The sequence below is a fragment of the Microtus oregoni genome, unplaced genomic scaffold (genome assembly GCF_018167655.1).
Source record: "Microtus oregoni isolate MIOR12 unplaced genomic scaffold, Mior012 000108F_ref0000382, whole genome shotgun sequence".
Taxonomy (NCBI): domain Eukaryota; kingdom Metazoa; phylum Chordata; class Mammalia; order Rodentia; family Cricetidae; genus Microtus; species Microtus oregoni.
Window position 1 is genome coordinate 1,388,160 of NW_024544726.1, and position 26,358 is coordinate 1,414,517.

The window sequence follows — 26,358 nt, forward strand, 5'->3', positions numbered from 1 at the left end:
CCCAGAGAAGCAGAACAGCCTTTAACGCGGGGTTCACTAAGCACGAACAAGGGAGAGCTAACTGGACTGACTTGGAAATTTCACGGGAAGAAGACAAGGGACGCGCAGTAGCTCGGTAGCTGGGCAGACATCCTAACTGCAGGGCCCACCTCCTGGGAGGAGGGCGTATGTTTTACGTGCTAACGTATTGGCCCTCCGAGTTTGTATATAAGCTCGGTGGCCGCGTGGTGTGCTTCAAAGCCGCAGTTCTCCCGTGAGAGAGTCTGTGCGGTGCAGCCGGCGTTTGCTCAGCATTTGCTCAGCAGCGGAATACTCCGAATTTTCAGTACTCTTCAGGGATGAGTCATGTGGCAGTGGAAAATGCGCTCGGGCTGGACCAGCAGGTGAGCCTCCGCGGTCCCTGCAGCAGGCGCTCCCCAGACCTAGCCTGCCTTGTGGCGTAGCTCTAAGTTCTGCTTTTTCCTTCCCGTTGCTCCCGGTGGCTCGGGGCTCCGGGTGGTACTCTCTAGGGGCTCCGGAGGGACTGGATGGTCGCGGGGAGTGCTAGTGCCGGCTGCTCCTCCAGCCCGGCTCGGATCGGGTCGGGGTATTGTCCCCGGCCCGAGCACAATGGCGGCTTTTGTGTGCGTGTGTGTGTGTGCGCGCGCGCTAGAGCGAGCAAGAGAGTCTGTGTGTTTGTGTGTGTATGTGTGTGTGTGTGTGTGTGTGTGTGAGAGAGAGAGAGAGAGAGAGAGAGAGAGAGAGAGAGAGAAAGAGAAAGAAAGCGAGAGCGAGCTTGCGAGCGCGCGCAGGCAAGCTGAGGGGGAGGGGGCGCGCTCTTGTGGGCGCGCGCGCACTCTAGTTGATTAGTGACCGCGGGGGGTGGGGGAGGGAGGGGACTGCGCGTGGTGGCGCGCTGGCGGAGGTGGGTAGCTTTGTTTGGCCTCGGATTTCTAGGGCTTTCGACCTCCATGGCTCCAATGGCCGCGCTTTTTAACCCGGGGAGTTGGCGGCGGCGCGCGGGTTAGCCGAGGGGCCGCGCGGCGCTGGAATGTGGGAGGGGGCGCCGCGCGGGGGGGGGGGGGGGGGAGGGGGCTGGCCTGTGCGCGGGCTAATGGCGGCGGCCTCCTTTGTGTGGCGCAGGCTGGCTGTGCGGTGCGCCGCCCCCTCCTGGCCTGCCCGCCAGCGTGCTCTGGAGCATTTCAGCCGGGGTTCTTGGCCACCGCGGGCCCGGTGCGTTTCGGCATGGGAGGCCGCGGTTCCCGAGTGGAAAGTTTTGTGACGCAGAAATTTCAGGGCGGATTGGGCGGGGGGAAGGAGGGGGAGGGAGGCCGGAGCCGCTGCGTGCGCACTGGCGCCGGGCTTGGCGGTGACGCGAGCCACCCGGCGCGGCCCTTGCTCAGCCTTTGGCCAGTATCCGGCCGCGGAGCTCTGAACCCGGCTCCCCGGGCTTTTCTTAGGCCCAGGGGAGGACCCAATTGGCATCATCCAGAGGCAAAATGCCCAGAATATGGCAACAGTTTTGTTGTTGACTTGTTGCCGCTGTTGAAGTATAATTGGTATAGATAGGCCTAGTGTCTGATTCCTTAATAGAGATTCCCTTTCTAGGTTTAAGAGGCAGAAGAGGTGAGGATGTGCGTGCGACCTGTGCTCTCCTTCTAGTCTGGGCTAGTGACCCGCTACAGTAACTCTTTGCTGTTGTGACATTGTAACTTTATGGTTGTTTAGATTAAAAAGAAAACAAGAGCACCGCCTGGTGTCAAGAGTAGAGGTTCTCCCTAGTTTTAACATTTTTCGTCTAAATGATTATATTTCCAAGAACCTTTCGTAAATTCGCAACGATTTAACTTAAAATTTAGGGATTCCGGGTCGTTCAAATTTGGAAAGACTACCAAGAGTGCATTTGGCAACTTTGTTGCGTAATAGATTAATGTTGCCAAATGATACGTTAAATCTTAAATGTTACAAGTACTGTAACATTTGACAACATTTTTGCTAATAGAAATGAGGTTACAGTTGCTTTTAGTTTTCAGTGACTGCAGTAATAGTTAGCCAGTGTCACTGAACTTTAAGCACAAATTTATGAACTAAATGTATACTAAAAATGTAGTAGTTTAATCTTTCCTGGCTTTTTTTTTAGGGGGCGGTTTCTTTTCATGTGCGATTTAATAGGTAAATCGACAAAAGGGTGCAGAAGGTAAAGACGCCTGCCTCAGTTTGATGTCTGGGACCGGGACCCAGCATAGGCAGGATCTCTTGAGTTCAAGACCAGCCTGGTCTATCTATAGGATTTCGAAGTTAGCCAAGGCGACAGGGTGAGATGTCCACCCCACTCCAGAACTCTAGCAGGCATACACATATCAAAGTATGCAATTAAAATTTTAAAAACTTTTTAAAAAGCTCATGAAGATAGCATGTAGCATTTTTGTAGAATCTTGAAGCTTTTGAGTTTCCAGTATAAACAGACGGGTAGACTTGGAAGGTTGAAGCTAGTTAAATTTTCTTTAGTAAAAACATCAAAAACTACTGCTGACTGGTTCTGTGAGCTTATAGTTAAATGGGAGAATAGGAATTATTTCAGTTTTGCTTCAACATAGAGTTTAGTGGTGAGCGCATTGCCAAAATTTTGCTTTTATGTAGTGCTAGCCCAATTTAATATATTTGCGAATAAGGAACTAAAGAATAGTTTGGAAATTTGTCTTTATGTGCTTTTAGGTTTAAAGTAATAGCAAATAGAAAGTTGGTGGCATTTAGAAACATAAAATGTGTTCTGAGCACCTATTTAATATTTTAAAACCGTTTTGTTTGGCTACCTGACCTCAAACTTTTTTAAAAAAATTGTTTTTATTTTTTGTGTGTCTGCCTGATGCATGTTGTACCAGCATGTCCTTGGAGGCCAGAAGAAAGCAGTGGATCTCCTTGAACTGCAGTTGTTGAGTACTTAATGACCCTGCTTTAGCCACTTGAATACTGGGGATACAAGTGCAAGTGCAGCCATGCCCTGGCCAAATTTTTGAGCTTCAGCGTAACTAAGTTTTATTAAATGAGGAGCTTTTTACTATGGGTCACATGTTAAATTTTCTTAATAGCTGTGGGTTCCATGGGGCAACCTTGAGTGTGGGACTAGAAAACGGAGTAGAAGGCACAATTAGCTCCTTTCGTGTATTTCATTCAGCATGAAGACTAAAAACAATCTGGTTTTCTTCTAGTTTGCTGGCCTAGACCTGAACTCCTCAGATAATCAGACTGGAGAAAGTACAGCAAGCAGTAAGTAAAACATTTTATGGGCACATTGTTGAATATCAGCACTAGATAGCTTAATAATTCCTTGAATGTTAAAATTTAATGAACACTGTTAAAATGTGCTTTCACTGGCTGGAAGTTACAAAGTAGGTAGGTTATAAGCTATAAGGTATGTAGGTCAGTGATCAAGTCCTTCCTTGAATAGCATATGCAAGGTCCTGTCTTCCATCTGTATCATTGCCAAAAAGAATCTTTTTAGTTAGTATGGGGAACATTTTATGCATGTATGTTCAGGGGTGCCCTGTTGGTGTTTAGGTGTATATAATATGTACTGTTTTTCTTGAGTCTGGTACTTTAGTTAGCTTGAGTATTGAAGTTGATTTTTGTGGTTTATTTCTCAGACAGTATTTCAGTTTAGGTTTCGTCTCACCTAGTAAAATACTGTTTTTGGTTTTTCGAGACAGGATTTCTCTGTATGATACACCTGGCTGTCCTCGAACTTGCTTGGTAGACCAGGGCAGCCTCAAACTCACTGAGATCTGCCTGCCTCTGCCTCTCAAGTGATGATATTAAAGACGAGTGCTACCACCGCCCGGCATGTAAATGTATTATTAAGCAGTGGCACAAGTTTACCTAGCTACATGTTTTAAATTTCATGGGTTTTTCTTTATTTTGGGGGGGGGGGCAGGTTTAGAATCTTTTTGATCCAACAGATCTTAATCCAGAAATACAAAGAAAATTAGGCTAAAAACTACTAGTTGCCAGTTAACTATTAGGGGTCCCTCTCATTTGTTTTGATGCAGGGTCTCTACAAAGCCATGACTATTCTGGTATTCACCATGTAGACCACACTGGCCTCATTCAGAGATCCACTTGCCTCTGTTGGGATTAAATGTGCACCACCACACCCAGTCTAACTGCTAGGCTTAAAGTGACTTTTTTCCTCTGGAGACAAAGTTTATGTAGTTAGGGTGGCCTTAAACTAGAGATGATCTTCCTGCCCTCCCTTAGCTAGGATTATAGGCATATTCCTGATTTAAAATCAGATCTTGCTTACCAACTCTTTAAACTTGTTAGGAATGTTTTATTGTTTTGTTTTTAATAGGGGTTTGATGAAAAGCTTTATTGTGAAGGTATTTGACATTTTTATTAATTTTATGTTCTTACAGAAGGACGCTATATTCCTCCTCATTTAAGGAACAGAGAAGCTACTAAAGGTGAGTGAGCCCTTAACACCAGTTTGGTAAATCTAATTCTTGATTCCTTTAGAAATTGGTCAAAACCTAGGGGAAACAAAACAACTTGTGAGGCCTATACATTTCTACCAGGATATTGATTTAAAATACTGGGACTTACTAACTTTGAAAAACCTTAACTGATGTTTCACTATGGAAAATTTGTCTTCAGTGTCGTGGTTTTTGTATAATTAGTCTCTTAATCTAATTAGTTACATATTGTATAATACAAACTACATGGAAATAGTAAGCTGTTATTGTCTTAGCATATGACAAAATGAAGATGGACTTAGGACAAGTTAAGCCATCAGGCACATTCTAATGATTTGGGAATGGTTGTCTGATGTGAAATGAACAAGAACTCTTTATTATAGAAAGAAAAGAAGCAGGATCTTGAATTTTACAACTGGAAGAGATCTGCAGAAGCACTTAAATTCTTGATTGTTAGTGAAAGCACATGACTCAGTAATGGTAGAGATGAAGGCAGGAGGAAAGTAACTCGTAAATGCTGACTGTCATTGAAACTAGTCAATCCTACTTGTCTTAAATCTGCCTGTCTTTGGGGATCCCCACTTAAATATTTACATTTGACTTTATATAAGGAGCATATGGGGGGAGGGTGTTTTTGAGTTGATATTCTTTTTTTTTTTTTGGGGTTTTCGAGACAGCGTTTCTCTGTAGCTTTGGTGCCTGTCCTGGCACTAGCTCTTGTAGACCAGGCTGGCCTCGAACTCCCAGAGATCCACCTGCCTCTGCCTCCCGAGTGCTGGGATTAAAGGCGTGTGCCACCACCGCCCGGCTTGAGTTGATATTCTTAAACTTGTAAATAAAGCACTAAAATAATACCATCGTAGTGTGATTCATATGTACAAAGCATTGTTCTTTCATTTTTGATATTGGAACTGAAAAATAAAGCAAATAATCTTGACAATGCTAATTGAAAACTATAGTGGCTGTTTCTTTGTAAATTCATTCACACCTGTAAAATAAATGGAAGTTAATACATTATATGATGGAAGACAGCACCGTAGTCATCTTGGTACAAGCAAAACTGTTGACCTCTGGAGATGGTATTCATCCAAAATATTCCTAGCCTGACAGATTGCATGATCTGCGATATAGTACTTTATAGTGGAGAGAATCGGAGACTTTAGATACAACTGGTCTTAGTTACTTTCTGGTGCTGCCACTAAAATATTTACATTGGTGTTTGATACCAGAAAAATATGAGTCTTTGGGCTTCAAATTCAGAAAACTTGAGTCTTTGTTAATTGGATTCTTTTGAGTTTGTGGTGGGTTTGTTTTTTATTTTTAGGATTCTATGACAAAGACAGTTCAGGGTGGAGTTCTAGTAAAGATAAGGATGCTTACAGTAGTTTTGGATCCCGGGGTGATTCAAGAGGGAAGTCCAGTTTCTTCAGTGATCGTGGAAGTGGATCAAGGGGAAGGTAAGTGAAATCCCTTTACATGTATATACTTTGTCATTTAGGAATTTTACCATTTATATGATATCTTTACCCTGACATTCAGAGTAAAAGTGGATGTTAGGAATTTGTCTACTTACTACATTTTCTTAGCTGCAAGATTAAACATATTACATAGATACAAAAAAGTACAAGTCCAAAAGAGAAGTCAGTTTTTTCATTTCTCTAGTTTTATTTTACCTATTTAAAAGGTAATTTCCTAGTGAATAGGCTTTTTTTTTTTAAACACCTTTATAAAAGTATGGTGAACTGACCCCATGTGTCTAATAATAGCTGTGGTTAGTCTCCTGTATCCAGATTTTTGGCAGACAGACCTAAAACTAAACACTTTTTTTCAGGCAAGGATTTTTACTTAACCTGTCCCACATGAATTATCTCAAGTGGCGTCATAGCATAACCCAAGCAATTGGTGTTTGAGGTGCTTTTCCTTTATTTATAAAACTTTACTACAAATACATTTGTACACTTTTATGGCAAGGGCTATATGCCAATTTTTTTTTCTCAAGACAGTTTTACTGTAGCTTTGAAGCCTGTCCTGGAACTAGCTCTTGTAGGCCAGGCTGGCCTCAAACTCAGAGACCTGCCTGCCTCTTCTTCCCGAGTGCTGGGATTGAAGGCATGTACCACCACCGCCCAGCTCCCGGCTGCCAATTAAAAATTTTTAATTAATTTTTCCCCCCCGAGATAGTTTCTCTGTGTAGCCTCTGCTGTCCTGGAACTCATTCTGTGGACGAGGAGGCTGGTCTCAAACTTAGAGATATCCGCCTGCCTCCTGGGATTAAAGGCATGTAATGTCATTAGAGTCTTAAGTCGTTCATTCCTTTTTGTTTTTACATCCTGAACAGTTTCCTCTCCATCCAGTCCTTACCCTCTACCTCCCCTCTTTCCCCCCACATCCACTCTTCCCTTTCTCTTCAGAAAGGGGCAGTAAAACCTTAATTCTTAATGATAGAATGTATGAGGCAAGATTAGGCCTCAAGGCTCTAAGAATAAAGGAAGATACTTACTGATTTTTAAAAATGATAGAATCTGATTTATCAATAAGAATAAAACAATTGAACTGTTGACATCTTGTAGTTGATCAGTTCCTCTATATGAGAAAGTTTTCTGTAGTAGTAATATGATCTGATGATGGTTAGGATTCTAATTTATTACTTTTGGTGCTCAGGTTTGATGATCATGGACGGGGAGACTATGATAGCATTGGCAGTCGTGGAGACAGAAGTGGCTTTGGCAAATTTGAAAGAGGTGGAAACAGTCGCTGGTGTGACAAATCAGATGAAGATGACTGGTCAAAACCACTCCCGCCCAGTGAACGCTTGGAACAGTAAGATTTTGAAGTGTGCAATTTTGATGAGGTCTCTCACTGGTATTACATGTAAGTTTACCAATCTTTATTTTAGGGAACTCTTTTCTGGAGGCAATACTGGGATTAACTTTGAGAAATACGATGACATTCCAGTCGAAGCAACAGGCAACAACTGTCCTCCACATATTGAAAGTGTAAGTACTTACTCTATTAAACTACAGAGAAACATACATAACTAGCTATACATTAGAGTTTGTGTAAAGAGAAACATTAGTTGAATGTAGTTGCCATTGTCCTTAATTCATTACCTGAAATAGGAAATGTGTCAAATATAAAAGCCCAACTTAAGTAATTGTAAGTTAAACTTGCTGTTTGTTTTCATTTTTATTAGTATAAAACAGGGTGCCTTCGGATAACATTTCTACTTATATCATGCCATTGAATTTCTTCACAGTTCAGTGATGTTGAGATGGGAGAAATTATTATGGGAAACATTGAGCTTACTCGTTATACTCGTCCAACTCCAGTGCAGAAGCATGCTATTCCTATTATCAAGGAGAAGAGAGACTTGATGGCTTGTGCCCAAACGGGTAAGTTCACAGGATAGAAGTAAATGACGCATTTTTTTTTTCTAGTAAAGAAATAGACAATAGGTATTTGTGGGTTTGTGTGCCATACTCAATTCTATTGTTTGTAGTGTCAAGAAGTCATAGGTGATAATATAAATTGTTATTACCTGTATTCTTTCTGTAAATCCTTTTTTTAAAAAGTTTAGTTTGTTCCTAAATTTGCTGAGTCTTATTTTTTAGTCAGCTAAAGAGGTTATATGAAATTTTTGGGAAGCTTGGTCATAAAGTAAAATTGCTAATTAGCTCCCAATGTTGATTCAGAAGTAGTAAGGGGTTTAGTTTTATTGTGGTCAACTAAACATGCTTTCTTTACCCAGGCTCTGGAAAAACTGCAGCATTTCTTTTGCCCATCTTGAGTCAGATTTATGCTGATGGTCCAGGAGAGGCTCTGAGGGCCATGAAGGTAATTCCCTAGGAAGTGCTGTGTCCTTGAGCTGTGTGTATGTACAATTAATTACAATGTTTCTTTATAAACATGGAGTTACTGTGAAACTTGTAGGACGCTAGCTATTGAGCCTTCCAAATGGTGCTTAAGACTAGCCTAATGAAGTTTTATGGTATAGTATATACATTACAAAAGAAAATGAACTTTTAAAGGGGTAATTTAAATTTTTATAGATCAATTTACGTGATAAGTTGATAAGCAGATTAACAAACTTCTATTTCTTAGGAAAATGGACGATATGGGCGTCGCAAACAGTACCCAATCTCCTTGGTACTGGCACCAACGAGAGAATTGGCAGTGCAGATCTATGAGGAAGCCAGAAAAGTAAATACGCATTTAGTGATTCATAGCTTTTCCCATTGGTTCTAATAAAATATTTTATGTCCATGTAAAAATCTTGACATTGAATTTGATGGAGTTTCTTTGTTTATAGTTCTCATACCGCTCTAGAGTTCGTCCTTGTGTAGTTTATGGTGGTGCTGAAATTGGTCAACAGATTCGAGACTTAGAACGTGGATGCCACTTGTTAGTAGCTACTCCAGGACGTCTAGTGGACATGATGGAGAGGGGAAAGATTGGCTTAGACTTCTGCAAGTATGTATTTGTTAGCAAGTATGTAATATTTGTTAGCATTGTCTAAATATATAAAGATTTAGAAGTGGTTTACAGAAAGTTCATTCATCATAATTCCAGTGTTGAAAAGTCAGCTAATGTTTTAGTAGGCTAATAACTAGTTCCAATGCCAAACTGGGGGCCAGGAAGGTGGCTCAGCAGGTGCTTGTTGCCAAACCTGGTGAACAACTTGGTAGAGGAATAATTTATTCCTGCAGTGCCATATACATGTGTAAAAAAAGTAAAAAAATTAGCTCTGATCTTCAATGATTTAAGCTATTAGCAAGAATCATTTGTTTGCTACATAACTATATTCATAACATGGATTATATCGTTTAAGTTAACTAGCAGATAAAGCCATACGTTACTTTGATTTCTTTTCAAAAATCTTAATTTTTTTCATGACAGATACTTGGTGTTAGATGAAGCTGACCGGATGTTAGATATGGGGTTTGAACCTCAGATACGTAGAATAGTTGAACAAGATACTATGCCTCCAAAAGGTGTCCGCCACACTATGATGTTTAGTGCTACTTTTCCTAAGGAGATACAGGTACTGTTATACAATTATTTTCCTTGTTTCAATAGATTTTTCAGTATTTTGTTACTTGTCATCACACTTGAGCAAAAATAGAGGTTTATTGGGGGGGGGGCAATACAGAGAGTTGGGGAGGGCTTGCAAAATGGCCCAGTGAGTAAAGTTGTTACCTGAATTCAATACCTATAAGCCACATGATGAAAAAGAATCAATTCCTTTGAGCTGTCTTCTTTCGACAGGAACACTTATAAATACATGTAATAAAACTGCAAAATTAAAGAATGGCTTTTTTTTTTCTTTAGATGCTGGCCCGTGATTTCTTGGATGAATACATTTTTCTGGCTGTAGGAAGAGTTGGGTCTACTTCAGAGAACATCACACAAAAAGTGTTTTGGGTGGAGGAAATGGACAAACGATCATTTCTGCTTGACCTCCTAAATGCAACAGGTAAACTTAGGAGCAGTTGTACCTCTAGACTTATGTAACAAGAATCACATTGTATATCATCATTTTTCCTCCCTCATTCAAAACAGTATCAATTGTCCATTTTGATTGTCTTAGTATAAGTTACTAATGGTGATAAACACTTTATTTTCAAATTTAGGCAAGGATTCCCTGACCCTAGTATTTGTGGAGACCAAAAAGGGTGCAGATTCTTTGGAGGATTTCTTATATCATGAAGGATATGCCTGTACCAGTATCCATGGAGACCGTTCTCAGAGAGATAGAGAAGAGGCTCTTCACCAGTTCCGCTCAGGAAAAAGCCCAATTCTAGTGGCTACAGCAGTATGTATAATGCTCTGTATATTTTTATTCTCAAGTTTATTGTGTCCAAATACTTGTTTTTAGTGAGCCATTTATAACAAAAGATATATTTCAGGTAGCAGCAAGAGGACTGGATATTTCAAATGTGAAACATGTTATTAATTTTGACCTGCCTAGTGATATTGAAGAATATGTACATCGCATAGGCCGTACAGGGCGTGTAGGAAACCTTGGTAAGTGTGGTTACCAGTTATCTTGATTGTTGTTATTATTCATTGTGATGATGCACAGGAAAGAGCTGTTATAGTTTTTATTTTTTGTTTGAAACAGGGACTCTGTAGACTGGGCTGGTCTTGAACTCAACAGAAATCTCCCTACCTCTGCCTTCAGTGCTGGATGAAAGGTGGTTCATAACCACAACATGCCCACCTTAGAACTTTATAGTGTCTTAAATATTCTTAATTTCAAACAATGCACTCAGTATTTATTAGTTAAATAGCTCATATTTTTTTTTTTAATTTTTGATAAGAAAAGTAAAAATCGTAAGCTACCTTTCTGGAATATATTTTTTTCCTTTTGAAACTGTTCTAGGTCTTGCCACTTCATTCTTTAATGAAAGGAACATAAACATTACTAAGGATTTATTGGATCTTCTTGTCGAGGCAAAACAAGAGGTGCCATCTTGGTTAGAAAACATGGCTTTCGAACACCACTACAAGGGTAGCAGTCGTGGACGCTCTAAGAGGTAAGGTTTTTTTGTTTTTCTTTTTTGTGTGTGTGTCGTATACATGATGCATGAGGTATACTTATATTTCCCAGTATTGTTTTAAAATACATGTCATCCCATCAATGCTTACACTTTTGAAAACGCTTGGGAAAAGTATGACTAGATAGGGAATTTGGATGAGAAAGTTAGATATTGATTATTAGGAAGTTTGATAGGAGTTGGGTTTAATGCCTTACTACCTGTCTACCAACCTCAGTCTTTACCCTGCCCTCTGCAGCAGTCGATTTAGTGGAGGCTTTGGTGCCAGAGACTATCGACAAAGTAGTGGTGCCAGCAGTTCCAGCTTCAGCAGCAGCCGCGCAAGCAGCAGTCGCAGTGGTGGAGGTGGACATGGCAGTAGCAGAGGATTTGGTGGAGGTAATATTTGTTTTAGGTCCATATAATTTTTTAAAAGTATATCTTAAACAATTAAGATCATTCAGGGAAATTCATCACTTAGATTGCTTTTCATAACTTCTGAAGAAACAATTGTTGCTAACAATAGATGACTTAATTAATTTCTTTTTTTCTTTTTAAATCTCTCACTAGGTGGCTATGGAGGCTTTTACAACAGTGATGGATATGGAGGAAATTATAACTCCCAGGGGGTTGACTGGTGGGGTAACTGAGCCTGCCTTGCAGTAGGTCACCCTGCCAAACAAGCTAATATGGAAACCACATGTAACTTAGCCAGACTATACCTTGTGTAGCTTCAAGAACTCGCAGTACATTACCAGCTGTGATTCTCCACTGAAATTTTTTTTTAAGGGAGCTCAAGGTCACAAGTAAAGATGAAAGGAACAATCAGCAGCCCTGTTCGAAGGTGGTTTGAAGACTTCATTGCTGTAGTTTGGATTAACTCCCCTCCCGCCTACCCCTATCCCAAACTGCATTTATAATTTTGTGACTGAGGATCATTTGTTTGTTAATGTACTGTGCCTTTAACTTTAGACAACTTTTTATTTTGATGTCCTGTTGGCTCAGTAATGCTCAAGATACCAATTGTTTTTGACAAAATAAATTTACTGAACTTGGGCTAAAATCAAACCTTGGCACACAGGTGTGATACAACTTAACAGGAATCATCGATTCATCCATAAATAATATAAGGAAAAAACTTAAGTGGTAGCCTGCATTAGGCTTTTTGATACTTGCAGATTGGGGGAAAACAAACAACAAACGTCTTGAAGCATATTAATGGAATTAGTTTCTAATATGGCAAACTGTATTAAGTTAAAATTCTGATTTGCTCACTCTATCCTGGATAGGTATTTAGAACCTGATAATAGTCTTTAAACAAGCCATTCCAGTCATGATGAGGTGATGTATGAATACATGCATACATTCAAAGCACTGTTCTCAAAGTTAATGCAAGTAAATACAGCAATTCCTCTTTCAATGTTTAGACAGATCGTTAACTATGAGCTAGCCAAATGTGGGCATGTTATTACAGGGAAAGTTTAAAGGTCTGATAACTTGAAATAGGTTTTTAGGAGAATTCATCTACTTAGACTTTTTAAATGCCTGCCATACAAGAAATTGAAATGGTAGAATGGCTGACCACAGCAATGACCAGCCCTCATTTAGGGCTCCGGATGATTTTTGGTCTAATAACGCATGCTAGTGTTGATGTTTTTTGGTCAAGATGGGATGAACAGGAAGAATTATGCAGCAGGCTTTATTTTAAATGCCGATTCACATTACTCTGTTCAAGCTGCGTTGAGATGTTAAACTGGCTTACTATAGACTTTGTAAAAAATGGCTCCAGAAGAGTAACAAGCTGAAATCTGAGATCACACAGGTTGGAAATATGTACATAACTGCACAAGGTGTCAATTCTGCTCTACAGTGCAGTTTAGTCAGTTTTAGTTGCATAGGTTTCCATTGTATTTATAGTCTGTTTATGCTAAATCTGGCCAAAGATGAGCATTGTCCACCACTAAAATGCTTATGCCACTTGGAATTCTGGGTTAATTTTGTGACCAGAATGCAGTGATCAAAACGCTCAATCTTTTTACAGTGGCATAGAAGACGGCAAAAATTTCCTAAAGTGCAATAGATTTTCAAGTGTATTGTGCCTTGTTCTAAAACTTTTATTAAGTAGGTGCACTTGACAGTATTGAGGTCATTTGTTATGGTGCTATTTCAATTAGTCTAGGTTTAGGCCCTTGTACATTTTGCCCATAACTTTTTACAAAGTACTTCTTTTATTGCACATTCAGAGAATTTTATATATATGTCTTGTGTGCGTGTCCTTAAACTTCCAATCTTATTTTGTCTCTTGGAGATTGTTGAACGCAGCTTGTCTGGGAAAGGGATGGGACTAGATTCTAAAATTTATTTGGGACCATGGGAATGATAGTTGGGAAGAAAACTTTGCACACGACAGATTTCTAGATACTTTTTGCTGCTAGTTTTATGTAATATTTATTGAACATTTTGACAAATATTTATTTTTGTAAGCCTAAAAGTGATTCTTTGAAAGTTTAAAGAAACTTGACCAAAAGACAGTACAAAAACACTGGCACTTGAATGTTGAATGTCACCGTATGCGTGAAATTATATATTTCGGGGTAGTGTGAGCTTTTAATGTTAAGTCATAATAACTCTTAAGTCAAATTAAGCAGACCCGGCATTGGCGGTGTAGCCATAACTTTCTGATGTTAGTAAAAATAAAATTGGCGACTTGAAATTAAATCATGCCAAGGTTTTGATACACTTGTCTTAAGATATTAATGAAATACTTCAAAACACTGATACAAAGTGTCCAGATTCTCAGATGTTTGTTGTGTGAGTTTTGTTTAGTTGTATTTTTTTTTCAGTGAATGTCTGGCACATTGCAATCCTCAAACATGTGGTTATCTTTGTTGTATTGGCATATTCAGTGACTTGTACATTCAGCAATAGCATTTGAGCAAGTTATATCAGCAAGCAATATTTTCAGTTATGTTTCAAAAATGAGTTTAAACTTGCTGAATGTAAAGATTGACCCTCAAGTCACTGTAGCTTTAGTAGTTGCTTATTGTATTAGTTTAGATGCTAGCACTGCATGTGCTGTGCATATGCTGGCTTTATTAAAATAAAAAGATGAACTGCACAGTCTCCTTTGTTGTTGTCAATTGTGGTTTACTTTTAGAGGTGAAAATAAAGTTGTGCTCTTGCCTGAATTGTAATGTGTCATTTGATTGTTCATTCTTTAAAGTTTCTCTTGCAGACAGAACTTGCCTATGTATTTGATAAAGCAGTGTTGGAATACTGTGTACATGGGGTTGTGTGTGTGAGAGAGATAAAAGTTGAAAGGGATGCATGTGTTAGTGTAGTTTGTGTTATCCAGCATCTTTTTGTTTTTGCTTTTTTTTTTAGACAGGATTTTTTAGCATAGCCCTGGATTCTGCCTCCCTCTAATGCTGCGATTAAAGGGTTGTACCACCACCAATGGTGCTGTTAAGCATTTTATTTTGTTTTTTGAGACAGAATTTCTTTGTGTACCTTTGGCTGTCCTAGAACCAGCTCTGTATACCAGGCTGGCCTAAAACTCACAGATGCCCTCCGAGCCACAATGTGAATCTTAAAAAAAAATATTTGATAGGGAAGGTAGCTGAGCAGTGCAAGGATGAGTCGGGTAAGTCAGGTGTATTATTAGTCTCACAGATGGGTAAATCTACGTGGGGGCAAGATCATTACAGTTCAATTGTTACAGGCTATTAATGTTAGTGCAGGTTTTGTGAGTCTCAACATCGAAGTTGAACCATATTTTCTTGGTCAAAATGCTTACAAATACCTGTACTGTAGAGGTACAGGTTAATTTTTGGCCCCAAATACAGTTTCCAGTACACAGAATTTTGTCACTTTTTTTTTTTAAACTGGGTGTTGTGCATCTGTTCATTCCCAGCACTAAGCAGGCAGCTCTACAAAAACTGCTGGGATCTGGATAGTTCTCAGATAACTCAAGCCAGTTTTGATCTGTGTAAATAGAAAGGAGTATGAATTTACAGTATTTTGGATTGAAAGGTGGTATTGTTGTTCCCTTGCAACACTACAACTCCCAACATCCCTCTGGACTCCAGCGCACGGCAAGCGCGGGACACATTTCCCAGAAGCCTTTGCATCCTCTGTTAAAAGCAAGGACAAGCCACAAGTTCGCCCCCTTTTATTATCCCTTCCCCTTGTCCCTTCCTTTCACTTTTCCTAGTGTGTTTTCCCCTCCCATTAAAAAGTGTACCACGTGGTACCGCCTCGTGTCTGTGTCTTTCCTCGCGTAACCCTCGTCTAACCCGCAGGAATTAAGAACAACCCGCAGAAATTAAGAACAACATTTTGGTGCCGTGACTCGGCAAATTTTTGTCACCGGTCAGCTAAATGGAAGGAATTAATGTACCTGATGGCCTTCTTTTATATGGCTCTAAAAACTGACCCATCTACCTCGTCACTGTTCACCAGCTCACATGTTTTTGGCTCTACCTTCCCTCCAGGAACCCTCCACTCCGACCATGGACCCCGATGACGACCCCCCGCCTCCCCGACCTCGTGACACCACTCCTTCCCGCCCTGCCCAATCGGGGGCCACTTCCTCTATCCCCCCCTCCTTCAAAAGTTTCTTTTAGGTACAAAAAGGAGTCGCCTACACCTTCTCCCCATGCCTCTAAACGCTCCATTCCTAGGTCTCTAGGAGTTCCGCGTAAACATCCTTCTGGGTCGCCTTCCCGTTCCTCTGAATCCCCCCAAAAATCTCATTCCCCCCGTCTCATATATCCCAGCCTTTCCGATCCAGCTTCACCTAACTTCTCTCGCAGCAGGACTCGACTGCGAAGACAATTAACAATTTCTTCCCATCACAGGAGGCGCAGTAGGCGGGCCGAATCGACTTCGGATTCTTCCATCTCACCTCCCCGCCCCACCCCTCTGCCTCGGTCTTCCAAGACCCCCTCAGGCGCTAACCCCACCCGCCGCCTTGCGCCTAATTTCACCCCTCCCCTTACGCGCTTGCTAGCCGCTGCCGCAGCAGCAGACCCTGATCAACCCAAACCAGCTACCGTTCTGCCCTTACGAGAGGTAGCTGGGGTCGAGGGCCCACTTCGGGTGCACGTCCCCTTCGCCTTATCGGAACTTTCACATATTTCTAAGCTACTAGGGTCGTATACGGCTAACCCCACTAATTTCACAAAAGAGTTTCAATATTTAACCCAATCTTACAGCCTAACTTATCATGATATTTATATGATTCTCTTTAACAACTTGCTTCCTGAGGAACGCCGACGGGTCTGGGAGCAGGCGAGACTGCATGCTGACGAAGTACACCAGACTCAGCCTTCTCATCCACCTGGTGCAGAGGCAGTGCCCGAACAGGAACCCCACTGGGATTACAACTCCCCCGGGGGCATTCTGTCCAGAGACCGATTCTTAACCTGCCTTCTGGTGGGATTAAGAAAGGCGGCTCTCAAACCAGTCAATTATTCTAAACTTGCAGAAATATTTCAGGATACAAACGAGAATCCTTCCGCATTTCTTGACCGTCTCACCAAAGCTATGCTACAGTTCACAAACATGGATCCAGAATCCAACGAGGGCAGACAGCTCCTGATGTCCCACTTTGTCAACCAGTCCTACTCAGACATCAAGGCGAAGCTCAGACGTTTGGAGAAGGGTCGCTTAACTCCACAGGCACAGATCCTGGAGATGGCCTTCAAGATCTACCACTCAAGGAATGACAAGGCCAGAAATCATTGCCACGTGATCACCGCACCCGCCAGGCCAGCCGAGGTGATGGACTCCAGCGCCCGCCCTCCGCGCGCGGCTCCCCCGCCCCCCGGCCCATGCTTCAATTGTGGTAAGACAGGTCACTGGTCAAAGGCGTGCCCCAATCCCCATCGCAACCCGAGGGGCCCCTGCCCAAGGTGTCACAGGGAGGGTCATTGGTCCACAGACTGCCCTCGTGCGTTCGGTGACGCTGGGGCAGCCGCCCCAGAGGACCCCAAGGTTGACCTATTGGGTCTGGCTCTGGAAGACTGAAGGTTCCCGGGCTCCTCCACTGACAACCCGACTGCTATGCCCATCTGCAACCAGGAGCCGCGGGTACTTCTTACAGTGTCGGGACGCCTCATCTCCTTTCTCTTGGACACCGGAGCAACATATTCGGTTCTAAGGGAATTTTGGGGGCCAACCTCCCCCTCACGTTCCCCTATTGTCGGGGTAGGGGGACAGCCTTATCTACCTCTCCAAACTCCACCTCTCAATTGCATATTTAAAGGTATCTTTCTCACTCACTCATTTCTAGTTCTACCAACCTGTCCAGTCCCACTCTTGGGAAGGGATCTTCTGACCAAGCTGGGAGCTTCCATTTCTTTTGCGCCCCCCCACCCGTTTCGTTTCAGATCCGTCGGTGACACAGCTGCTGCTTCTCCTGGCTCCGCGACCCTCTGATACTAACATGTCTTTTCCCCTCCCAGCTTCCCAGGTGGACCCTCTCGTGTGGGACATCCAAAACCCAGCTGTTGCTAAACACCACCACCCCCCCGTCGTTATTCAGTTAAAGAACCCTACTGGGTATATCACCCAAGCCCAGTACCCGCTTCCTTCCCAAAGCCTCAAAGGACTAAAACCTATAATCTCTGATCTCTTGAGGAAGGGGCTGCTCCGCCCCACCTCATCCCCCTTTAACACTCCTATACTGGCTGTGAAAAAATCTAACGGAACTTATCGTTTGGTTCAGGACCTCCGGCTCATTAATTCTGCTGTCGTTCCCTTACACCCAGTGGTACCCAATCCTCTCACACTTCTGTCTAACATTCCTTCAGGGACCTCCCACTTCTCAGTCTTAGACCTAAAGGATGCCTTTTTCTCTATTCCTCTCAGCCCTCAGTCTCAGAACATCTTTGCCTTCACCTGGACAGATCCTGATACTAATTTCTCCACACAACTAACCTGGACCGTCCTCCCTCAGGGATATCGGGACAGCCCACACCTCTTTGGCCAGGCTCTGGCCTCTGATCTGCTCTCACTGTCCCTCCTTAAATCAAAACTGGTACTCTATGTCGATGATATCCTGCTATGTAGCCCCTCTTTGGAGACTAGCAGGACTGACACCGCCACCTTATTAAACTTTTTATCCAAAAAGGGCTACAGAGTCTCGCCTTCGAAGGCTCAATTGTCCACCACTCAGGTAACGTATTTGGGGTTAACTATAACCCCAACACAAAAGGCTATCACCTTAGACAGAAAGAGACTAATTCAATCTCTTGCAGTTCCCTCCACCAAAGAAGAGGTTCTGTCATTCCTGGGAGTGGCCGGTTTCCTGCGATCCTGTATTCCCTCATTCTCTCTCCTCGCCCGCCCCCTATACGAAGCAGCCCTCGGCTTTATGCATGAGCCCCTGCTTCACTCCATCACCAAACCTTTCCGGAGACTCCAACAGGCCCTTACCCAGGCCCCAGCTCTCCATCTTCCGGATTTAACCCGCCCTTTTTCTCTTTACGTAGCAGAAAAAGAGGGCTATGCCCTGGGAGTTCTAGGCCATCAACTGGGACCTTCCTTCGCACCTGTAGCTTACCTGTCAAAGAAGATGGACCTCACCACTCGGGGCTGGGCACCCTGCATACGGGCCTTGTCAGCTGCGGAACTTCTTATTCGTGAGTCAAAAAAGCTAACCTTCGGAGCACCTACTATGGTTTTCTCCCATCATAACTTGTCTAACCTCTTAACTTACAAAGGCCTACAGACCCTACCTCCTTCTCGAGTTCTTTCCCTTCAGGTGGCGCTGGTGGAAGACACTAGTCTCACATTCCAGTGCTGCCCACCTCTCAACATTTCAAATCTTCTACCTCAACCTGGTGCTAATGATTCCCCATCCCATTCCTGCATTGAGGTCCTAGAGGACCTACTGCCCCACCCCTCACATATACAGGAGGGCAGTCTGCCCCAGGCTACTCACACCTGGTACACGGACGGCAGCTCCTTTCTATGTGACGGGACCCGCAGAGCAGGTTATGCCATAGTGTCAGACGCAGAGATAGTCGAGGCAAAGGCACTCCCTGCTCATACTACCAACCAGCAGGCTGAGCTGATAGCCCTCACCCGTGCCTTCCAGTTAGCCGCCGGCCAATCTTTAAATGTTTATACAGATTCTAAATATGCTTTTCATATCCTGTTGTCCCACGCGGCCATCTGGAAGGAACGCGGGCTTCTCACAGCGAAGGGAGGGTCTATTACCAACTCAGAGTATATTATGGACTTGCTGAGGGCCTCCTATCTACCTAAAGCTATAGAAATTATTCACTGTCGGTATCATCAGTCTGACAGTTCTATTGTTTCCAAGGGAAATAATCGGGCTGACAGAGCAGCTAAGACAGCAGCTCTTAGCTCAGACCTGCCTCAGTTACCTCAGGGAGTCCTTACAGCACAGCCTACAACCTCACAGACACCTCCTAACACTCAACAGGTCCTGTCCTACCTGCACCAGCTTTTTCATCCTAATGAAAAAGCTTTGCTTCATTTTGTAAAAACACATATCAAACCCACGCCTGAGGACATCAGGTTTCTAAAAGCCACCACTGCCTCCTGTCAGATCTGCCAAAAGTCAGATCCCAGGACTAAATATCGTAGCTTCCCTTTCCCTACCCACCAAGCAAGGGGCTCCCTTACGGGAACTGATTGGCAGTTGGATTTTACTCATATGCCCACAGTCAGGAGGATTAAATATCTCCTGGTTCTGGTGGATACAATGTCTGGGTGGGTTGAAGCCTTCCCCACCTCTAACAAGAGGGCCCAGACAGTCTCTGATATTCTCCTCCGAGAGATTATTCCTCGGTTTGGACTCCCAACTTCTCTCCAGTCAGATAACGGTCCAGAGTTTACTTCTCAGATTTCTCAAAATCTGTCTAAAGCGCTCGGGATCCCCTGGAATTTTCATATACCGTACCATCCTCAGTCGTCAGGTAAGGTAGAACGAACTAACCGCTCTTTAAAGGAAGCCCTCATTAAGATGTTACAAGAACTCCACCTCGACTGGGTAAGGCTCCTGCCTTTAGCTCTTTTCCGACTCCGAGCCCTTCCAAGGGGCCCCCTCCTCATCTCACCCTTTGAACTCATGTATGGGCGGCCGGTCTTAACCCCCGGCTTCTCATCGGAGACTTCCCCCCTTCCTGACCACCTGCTCACTCCCCTCCTGTTCTACTTACGCTCACTACTATGGGACTTCACAGATCACTCACTACCTCGACCATGTGCTAATACATGTCCGCCGCCAGTTAAAATAGGGGATGAGGTATTACTCTCACCCCCAGGCCAGCGCCCTTCACCCCTTTCCCCTAAATGGCAGGGCCCTTTCAAAGTAATTCTTTTAACTCCCACAGCTGCCAAGCTTAAAGGAATTCCTCATTGGATTCACCTGTCACATCTTAAACCGTTTATCTCCACAGCTCAAGATAATCCTTCATACACAGTGACTCAAACCGGACCCTGTACTCTTAAGTTCCAAAGGACGCCGGATTCAGCCCCCCTACTACAGTCTAAGGACAACAATGGTCCCGATCCGTCACTGTGTTAACACACCCTCCCTTCTTTAAATTCATAAATAACCGTCTAGCTGTCGTTACAGGTACCCCCAACAAATACGAAGACAAGTGGTAAGCAGATTCTCCTCTACAAAGCTCTTACGTAACAGGTCAGCCGCTGACTGCAGCAGCGGCCCCTGAAATGTTAAGAGATGTATGGTTAGAATCTATTTCTTTTAAGACAGTTTCCTTAAGCTCCGGGATGCCAGCCCAACGGATCAAACACAAAGGAATAAGTATCACTTAATATTTTTTACCATTTCTTAACCCCGGACATCCTAAGACCCTCTCCCGCCCCCCCTTCAGCCCAGCTCTCCAAAAATTCCCCCCCCTTCTTTTAATTTTTTTTCTTTTACTAATGCAACTTTTGCCTTCCAGCATCTTAATGATGACCCAGCTACTCAGGAAAAGCCACACAGATCTCTTCAATCAGCCGCCTCAGACGACAGCCAGGACTTCAAACATCAGTGACCAACTACACCAGCCAGCAACCCTGGACATCATTGACCAACTACACCAGCGACCACAAACGCCAATGGGACATTGCCAAGATAATCGGACATTCCCTGGACCCCTCAATGCCCAAAGTCAGCAGGAAGCAGCCATGAGAGTCTGGACTATGCCCCCATTCCCTACCCTTTAAGGTCCCCCAATTTTTTTTTTAATCAAACCAAAAGGGTGAAATGTTGTTCCCTTGCAACACTACAATTCCCAACATCCCTCTGGACTCCAGCGCACGGCAAGCGCGGGACACATTTCCCAGAAGCCTTTGCATCCTCTGTTAAAAGCAAGGACAAGCCACAAGTTCGCCCCCTTTTATTATCCCTTCCCCTTGTCCCTTCCTTTCACTTTTCCTAGTGTGTTTTCCCCTCCCATTAAAAAGTGTACCACGTGGTACCGCCGCGTGTCTGTGTCTTTCCTCGCGTAACCCTCGTCTAACCCTCAGGAATTAAAACAACCCGCAGAAATTAAGAACAACAGGTATAATGTGAGAACTTTATTTGAAAAATGGGCTGTTTGATGTGAGTTTTGAGAATTATCTTTAGTGGTTTTTTTTTCCCCTCCCTTTGAGACACGGTTTTTCTGTGTCCCTGCCATAAGTGCTGGAATTAAAGACTACCACTCACCACCAGGCATTTCCAGTCTCTTAAATTTTTTTATCGCTTTATAAGTACCATTCAACATTTCCACTTCCCTCCACCTCCCTCACTCCCCCTCCGGTCCTAGGAGAAGGCAGGACTCCCTGCTCTGTGGGAAGTCCAAGGCCCTCCCCCTTCCACCCAGGCCTTGGAAGGTGTGCATCCAAACAGTACTTGCAGTAGAGACAAATCCCAGTGCCATTATCATTGGTTTCTTAGCCCCCATTGTCAGCCACAATCAGAGTCCGGTTTGATCACACGCTTGTTGGGTGGATATGGGAGCAGGGAAGAAAATAAGGGAGCCATTTTAGGGTTGGCAAGAGACTTGGCTGTAGAGGGGATCCCAGGTGTCCAAGGGTATGTCCCCAGCTAGGTCCTTGGGCAGTAGAGAGGGTACCTGAACTGGCCTTATCCTGTAGCCACACTGATGAATGAATATCTTGTATATCACCATTGAACTTTCATCTGGCAATGATGGAGATAGAGACAGAGACCCACACTGGAGCACTGGACTGAGCTCCCAAGGTCCAAATGAGGAGCAGAAGGAGGGAGAATATGACCAAGGAAGTCAGGACCGTGAGGGTTTGGTCCACCCACTGAGACGGTGGGGCTGATCTAATGGGAACTCACCTAAGCCAGCCTCTATTTTGTGTGCACTGGTATTTTGCTTCTATGAGGGGGGTCAGTCAGATCTTTGAGTTCCAGATGTTTGTGAGCTGCCATGTTGGTGCTGGGAATTGAACCCATGTCCAGCCCTAGGGTATCAGCTTTTTTGAGTGCTTTTAGTTAACAGGTGTGCAAGCACCATGTTTGTTTCTTAAGTTTTTATTAAAATCTTTACTGGTTTGCTTTTCAACAGTCTGTTCTGACATGGTTTTAAAATCAGTATCCTGGGTGTGCATACTCTAGTGTTTTTTGTATACTGCTCAATTCAATGTTATTACTACTGCACTGATAGACACCAGTTTTGACCAACATGGCTATTCTAATCCAGATTTCTTCCGAGCTGGGCAACTGATGGCAAGGATAACCAATTTCATTTTGTCTTGTCTTTAGTATCTGTATCCCATGTACTTTACACTTTTCATAACAAGTTAGGAGTCTAGAGGTGGTTGGCAACAGACATTTGCATCTTTTTTTTCTTGTTTTATTTATTTATTTATTATTTATTTTTTTGTTGAAAAGATTTCCGCCTCCCATTTCCCTCCCCCTCTCCCCACTCTTCTCCCCTTCCCCCCACTCCATTCCCCCTCCCTCTTGAGTCTGAAGAGCAGTCCAGATTCCCTGCCCTGTGGGAAGTCCAAGGTCCTCCCCTCTCCATCCAGGTCCAGGAAGGTGAGCATCCAAACAGACTAGGCTCCCACAAAGTCAGTTCATGCAGTAGGATCGAAACCCATTGCCATTGTCCTTGGTTTCTCATCAGCCCTCATTGTCCGCCACGTTCAGAGAGTCCGGTTTTTTCCCATGCTTATTCAGTCCCAGTCCAGCTGGCCTTGGTGAGCTCCCAATAGATCAGCCCCACTGTCTCAGTGGGTGGGTGCACCCCTCGCGGTCCTGACTTCCTTCTGCTCCTCATTTGGACCTTGGGAGCTCAGTCCAGTCATTTGCATCTTTTCAGCCACCATCTTCCTACTTTAGGTATAGGACAGCCCCCAATCAAGAGTACTCTCCAGGATTGCCTAGCACAGAGAAAGGCTCTAAGTGTTTCTAATAGCTGTGTTTTCATGTGTTGAAAATAACTGCTTAGACAGTACACATTTTGCCTATTTCCTTTACACAAATGATTTTGAATGGCCCCATGATGTTCACAGTGGCCATCACTCCTATGAAGTGCCAGTTACATCAACGGCTGTAAGGGGCTGGCTTTGTTTCATCTCGGTTGATTATGCATACTTTCCTATCTTGCCCTCATTTCAGCTTGTGGTCAGTTTGTTGCATATTGTGGAAAGGGCATTTTGTGAACTCGAAAGATGTTTATTATAGAAGAAAAAAAAATTCGTAAGCTCAAAATGTCTTCAGCATTTTATTGGAGTTATCTGCCATGTAACAGTAATTCCAAATCTGAATTTCTGCCCAGGAGAAGATGCATATAAAGTTTGTGTGACAGTTACCATCATTATTGGTAGTGTCAGAGTTGAACCAACTAGTAGGTGAGGAGTAGAATCCTCTGGGGGAACCAAGCCACATCCCCAACCCTTTTTTAAAGGATCTTATGTGGGCATGTGACATGACTACTATGTCACATCTACCCTGGCTAGAGTTATGTGGATGAACATCCACTCTCATCCCAAGTATCTAAGGGTCTTTAAGTGTTGGAGGTTCATTTAGGGCAGTGGTTCTCAACCTTCCTAATACAGTTCCTCATGTTGTGGTGATCCCAAACCATAAATTATTTTCATTACTACTTCATAACTGTTATTTTGCTGCTGTTATGAATCATAATGTAAATATCTAATGTGCGGGATATCTGATATGCAACCCCATGTGAAAGAGTTGTTCGCCCCTCCTAAGTGGTCAGGACCTACTCGTAGAGAATAGTCTATTGATTCTATCTGACTTGCTTTCTGACCCATTGGAGAAGGGCATGAATTCAGATTAGTTAGTCCATCAATAAATTATGAGAGTTTAATTTTCCCTTCTTGGCTTCATTTATGTGCATGCTAACCTGCCCTTCTGTAGTTTTATGTAGTTTTCCATATTTATTTGTATGACTCCACAGAACTGCTAAATGTTACAATCTTTCTCCTGTATTTCGTATTTATAGCCACATCTGCCTACTTCCTCTCTCTTCCTTGTCTCTAGCTTCTGGCATACTATCATTTGTTTAAACGTCTTTAAAATGACATTTCCCAATTGTTATATAATGAAGAATGTGACCTTTTGAGCTTGGCTGATTTTCACACAACATACTATCCTTGATCAGATTGTTACAGATTGTTCCTTTCACTGCTAGTCAAAGAAAGACATTTGGTTGTCTTTTTTTGTTTGTTTGTTTGTTTTGTTTTTTGAGACAGGGTTTCTCTGTGTAGCCCTGGCTGCCCTGGAACTTGCTCTGCAGGCTAGGCTGGCCTTGAACTCACAGAGTTCCTCCTGCCTCTGTCCTCCCAAGTGCTGGGGTTAAAGCCACCATTGCCTGGCTTTCTTTCCAATTTTTCTGGCAAATAAAAGCTGCTGTCTTTATTGGGCTGCATATGAACTTAGGAACAGTTTTTGTGCAGATTCAGGAGTGTGTGCCTTAAAGTGCCTAGGTTGGATATCTGGCTCTTTGTTCCCAGCGTACATGTGAGGGACATCTAGTCTTTTCTGAAGTCTCATTTGTCCATATTTTATGACATGGGCAATGCTTTCAGTGTTACATCTCTAGCCCTATGTCATAAAGATTGTTTATTTTAGCCTCTACTTGTGTAGTTTTATGTTGAAATCTATGATCCATTTGAGGCTCCCTGTTTCTTGCCCCTCCCCATTTACTCTGTATATGTGTGATTTTATATATGTGTTGTGTGTGTGATTGTGTATACACATGCATGAACCAGCATGTGAAGACCAGAGTTCACCATCAGGTATCTTTTTCAATTGCTCTCTACCTTTAAAAATTTAATATTAATTTTTTTTAATCAGGTGCTGGAGAGATGGCTTGGCTATTAAGTGCACTGACTGCTTTTCCAGATGACACGGGTTCAATTCCCAGCATCCATGTGGCAGCTAACAACTGTCTATAACTCCAAAATCTGACACCCTCACACAGACATACATGCAGGCAAAACACCAATGCACATAAAATAAAAATAATTAAATCTTATCAACTAGGTATTGATGGAGGAAGGTCATTGGTTAATTAATAAAGAAACTGCTTGGCCCTGATAGGTTAGAACATAGACGGGTGGAGTAAACAAAACAGAATGCTGGGAAGAAGGGAAGTGAGCTCAGACACCATGCCGCTGCCACTCTCCAGGGCAGATGCGATGAAGCTCCAACCCAGGATGGACGTAGGCTAGAATCTTCCTGGTAAGCGCACCTTGGGGTGCTACACACATTAATAGAAATGGGCTAAATTAAGATGTGAGAATTAGCCAGTAAGAAGCTAGAGCTAATGGGCCAGGCAGTGTTTAAATGAATACAATTTGTGTGTTGTTATTTCGGAGCATAAGCTAGCCAGGCGGCCGGGAGCTGGGTGGCAGGAACCGGCCCGCAGCTCCTTCAACAAGGTATGGCAGTGCACACCTTTAATCCCAGCATTTGGGAGGCATTGGCAGGTGGACCTCTGAGTTTGAGGCCAACCTGGTCTATAGAGTGAACTCCAGGACAGCCTGGGCTGTTGTGTAAAGAAACCCCGTCTTAAAAAGTCACCTTTTAAAAAATTAGATTTATTCTGGTGTGTTTGTGCTTGTGTGTGTGTGCATGTTTTCACAAACCTGCCAGCCAGCCACTATGCATGTGTGGACGGTTTGAAGTTTTCTTTTTCCACCATGTGAGGTCCCAGGAGTCAAACTCAGGTTGTCTGCTATGGTAGCAATTGTCTACCCTGAGCTGTCTTGTGGGCAGGGTCTCAGGTTCTGGACCCGGAACTTGCCAATTCAGTTTGATTGGCTGGCAAACTGCAGTGCAGGGTACTCTCGTCTCTGCCACCCCTCCCCCCGCCAGCACATGCACTGCACACCCAGCTTTT

The 26,358-nt window shown here is 43.3% G+C and overlaps 1 protein-coding gene across 1 annotated transcript; it reads left to right on the top strand.

Moving 5' to 3' along the window:
* Positions 1–308: 308 nt before the first annotated feature.
* Positions 309–13,027, top strand: LOC121443488 (ATP-dependent RNA helicase DDX3X-like). Its single transcript, XM_041645231.1, has 17 exons — positions 309–383; positions 3,189–3,246; positions 4,392–4,439; positions 5,773–5,905; positions 7,110–7,268; positions 7,345–7,444; positions 7,705–7,840; positions 8,197–8,282; positions 8,550–8,648; positions 8,758–8,918; positions 9,345–9,489; positions 9,777–9,921; positions 10,079–10,260; positions 10,355–10,472; positions 10,831–10,984; positions 11,244–11,383; positions 11,555–13,027. The coding sequence occupies exons 1-17, from the start codon at positions 339–341 to the stop codon at positions 11,632–11,634; spliced, it is 1,989 nt and encodes a 662-aa protein (XP_041501165.1). The 5' UTR covers positions 309–338; the 3' UTR covers positions 11,635–13,027.
* Positions 13,028–26,358: the final 13,331 nt, after the last annotated feature.

Bases quoted from the DNA above. Each gene is read 5' to 3' on its own strand.
- LOC121443488 (XM_041645231.1), top strand. From the start codon at position 339: ATGAGTCATGTGGCAGTGGAAAATGCGCTCGGGCTGGACCAGCAG. The intron at 9,490-9,776 runs GTACTGTTATAC...TTTTTTCTTTAG, and splicing joins CTTTTCCTAAGGAGATACAG to ATGCTGGCCCGTGATTTCTT. The intron at 9,922-10,078 runs GTAAACTTAGGA...TTTCAAATTTAG, and splicing joins TGACCTCCTAAATGCAACAG to GCAAGGATTCCCTGACCCTA.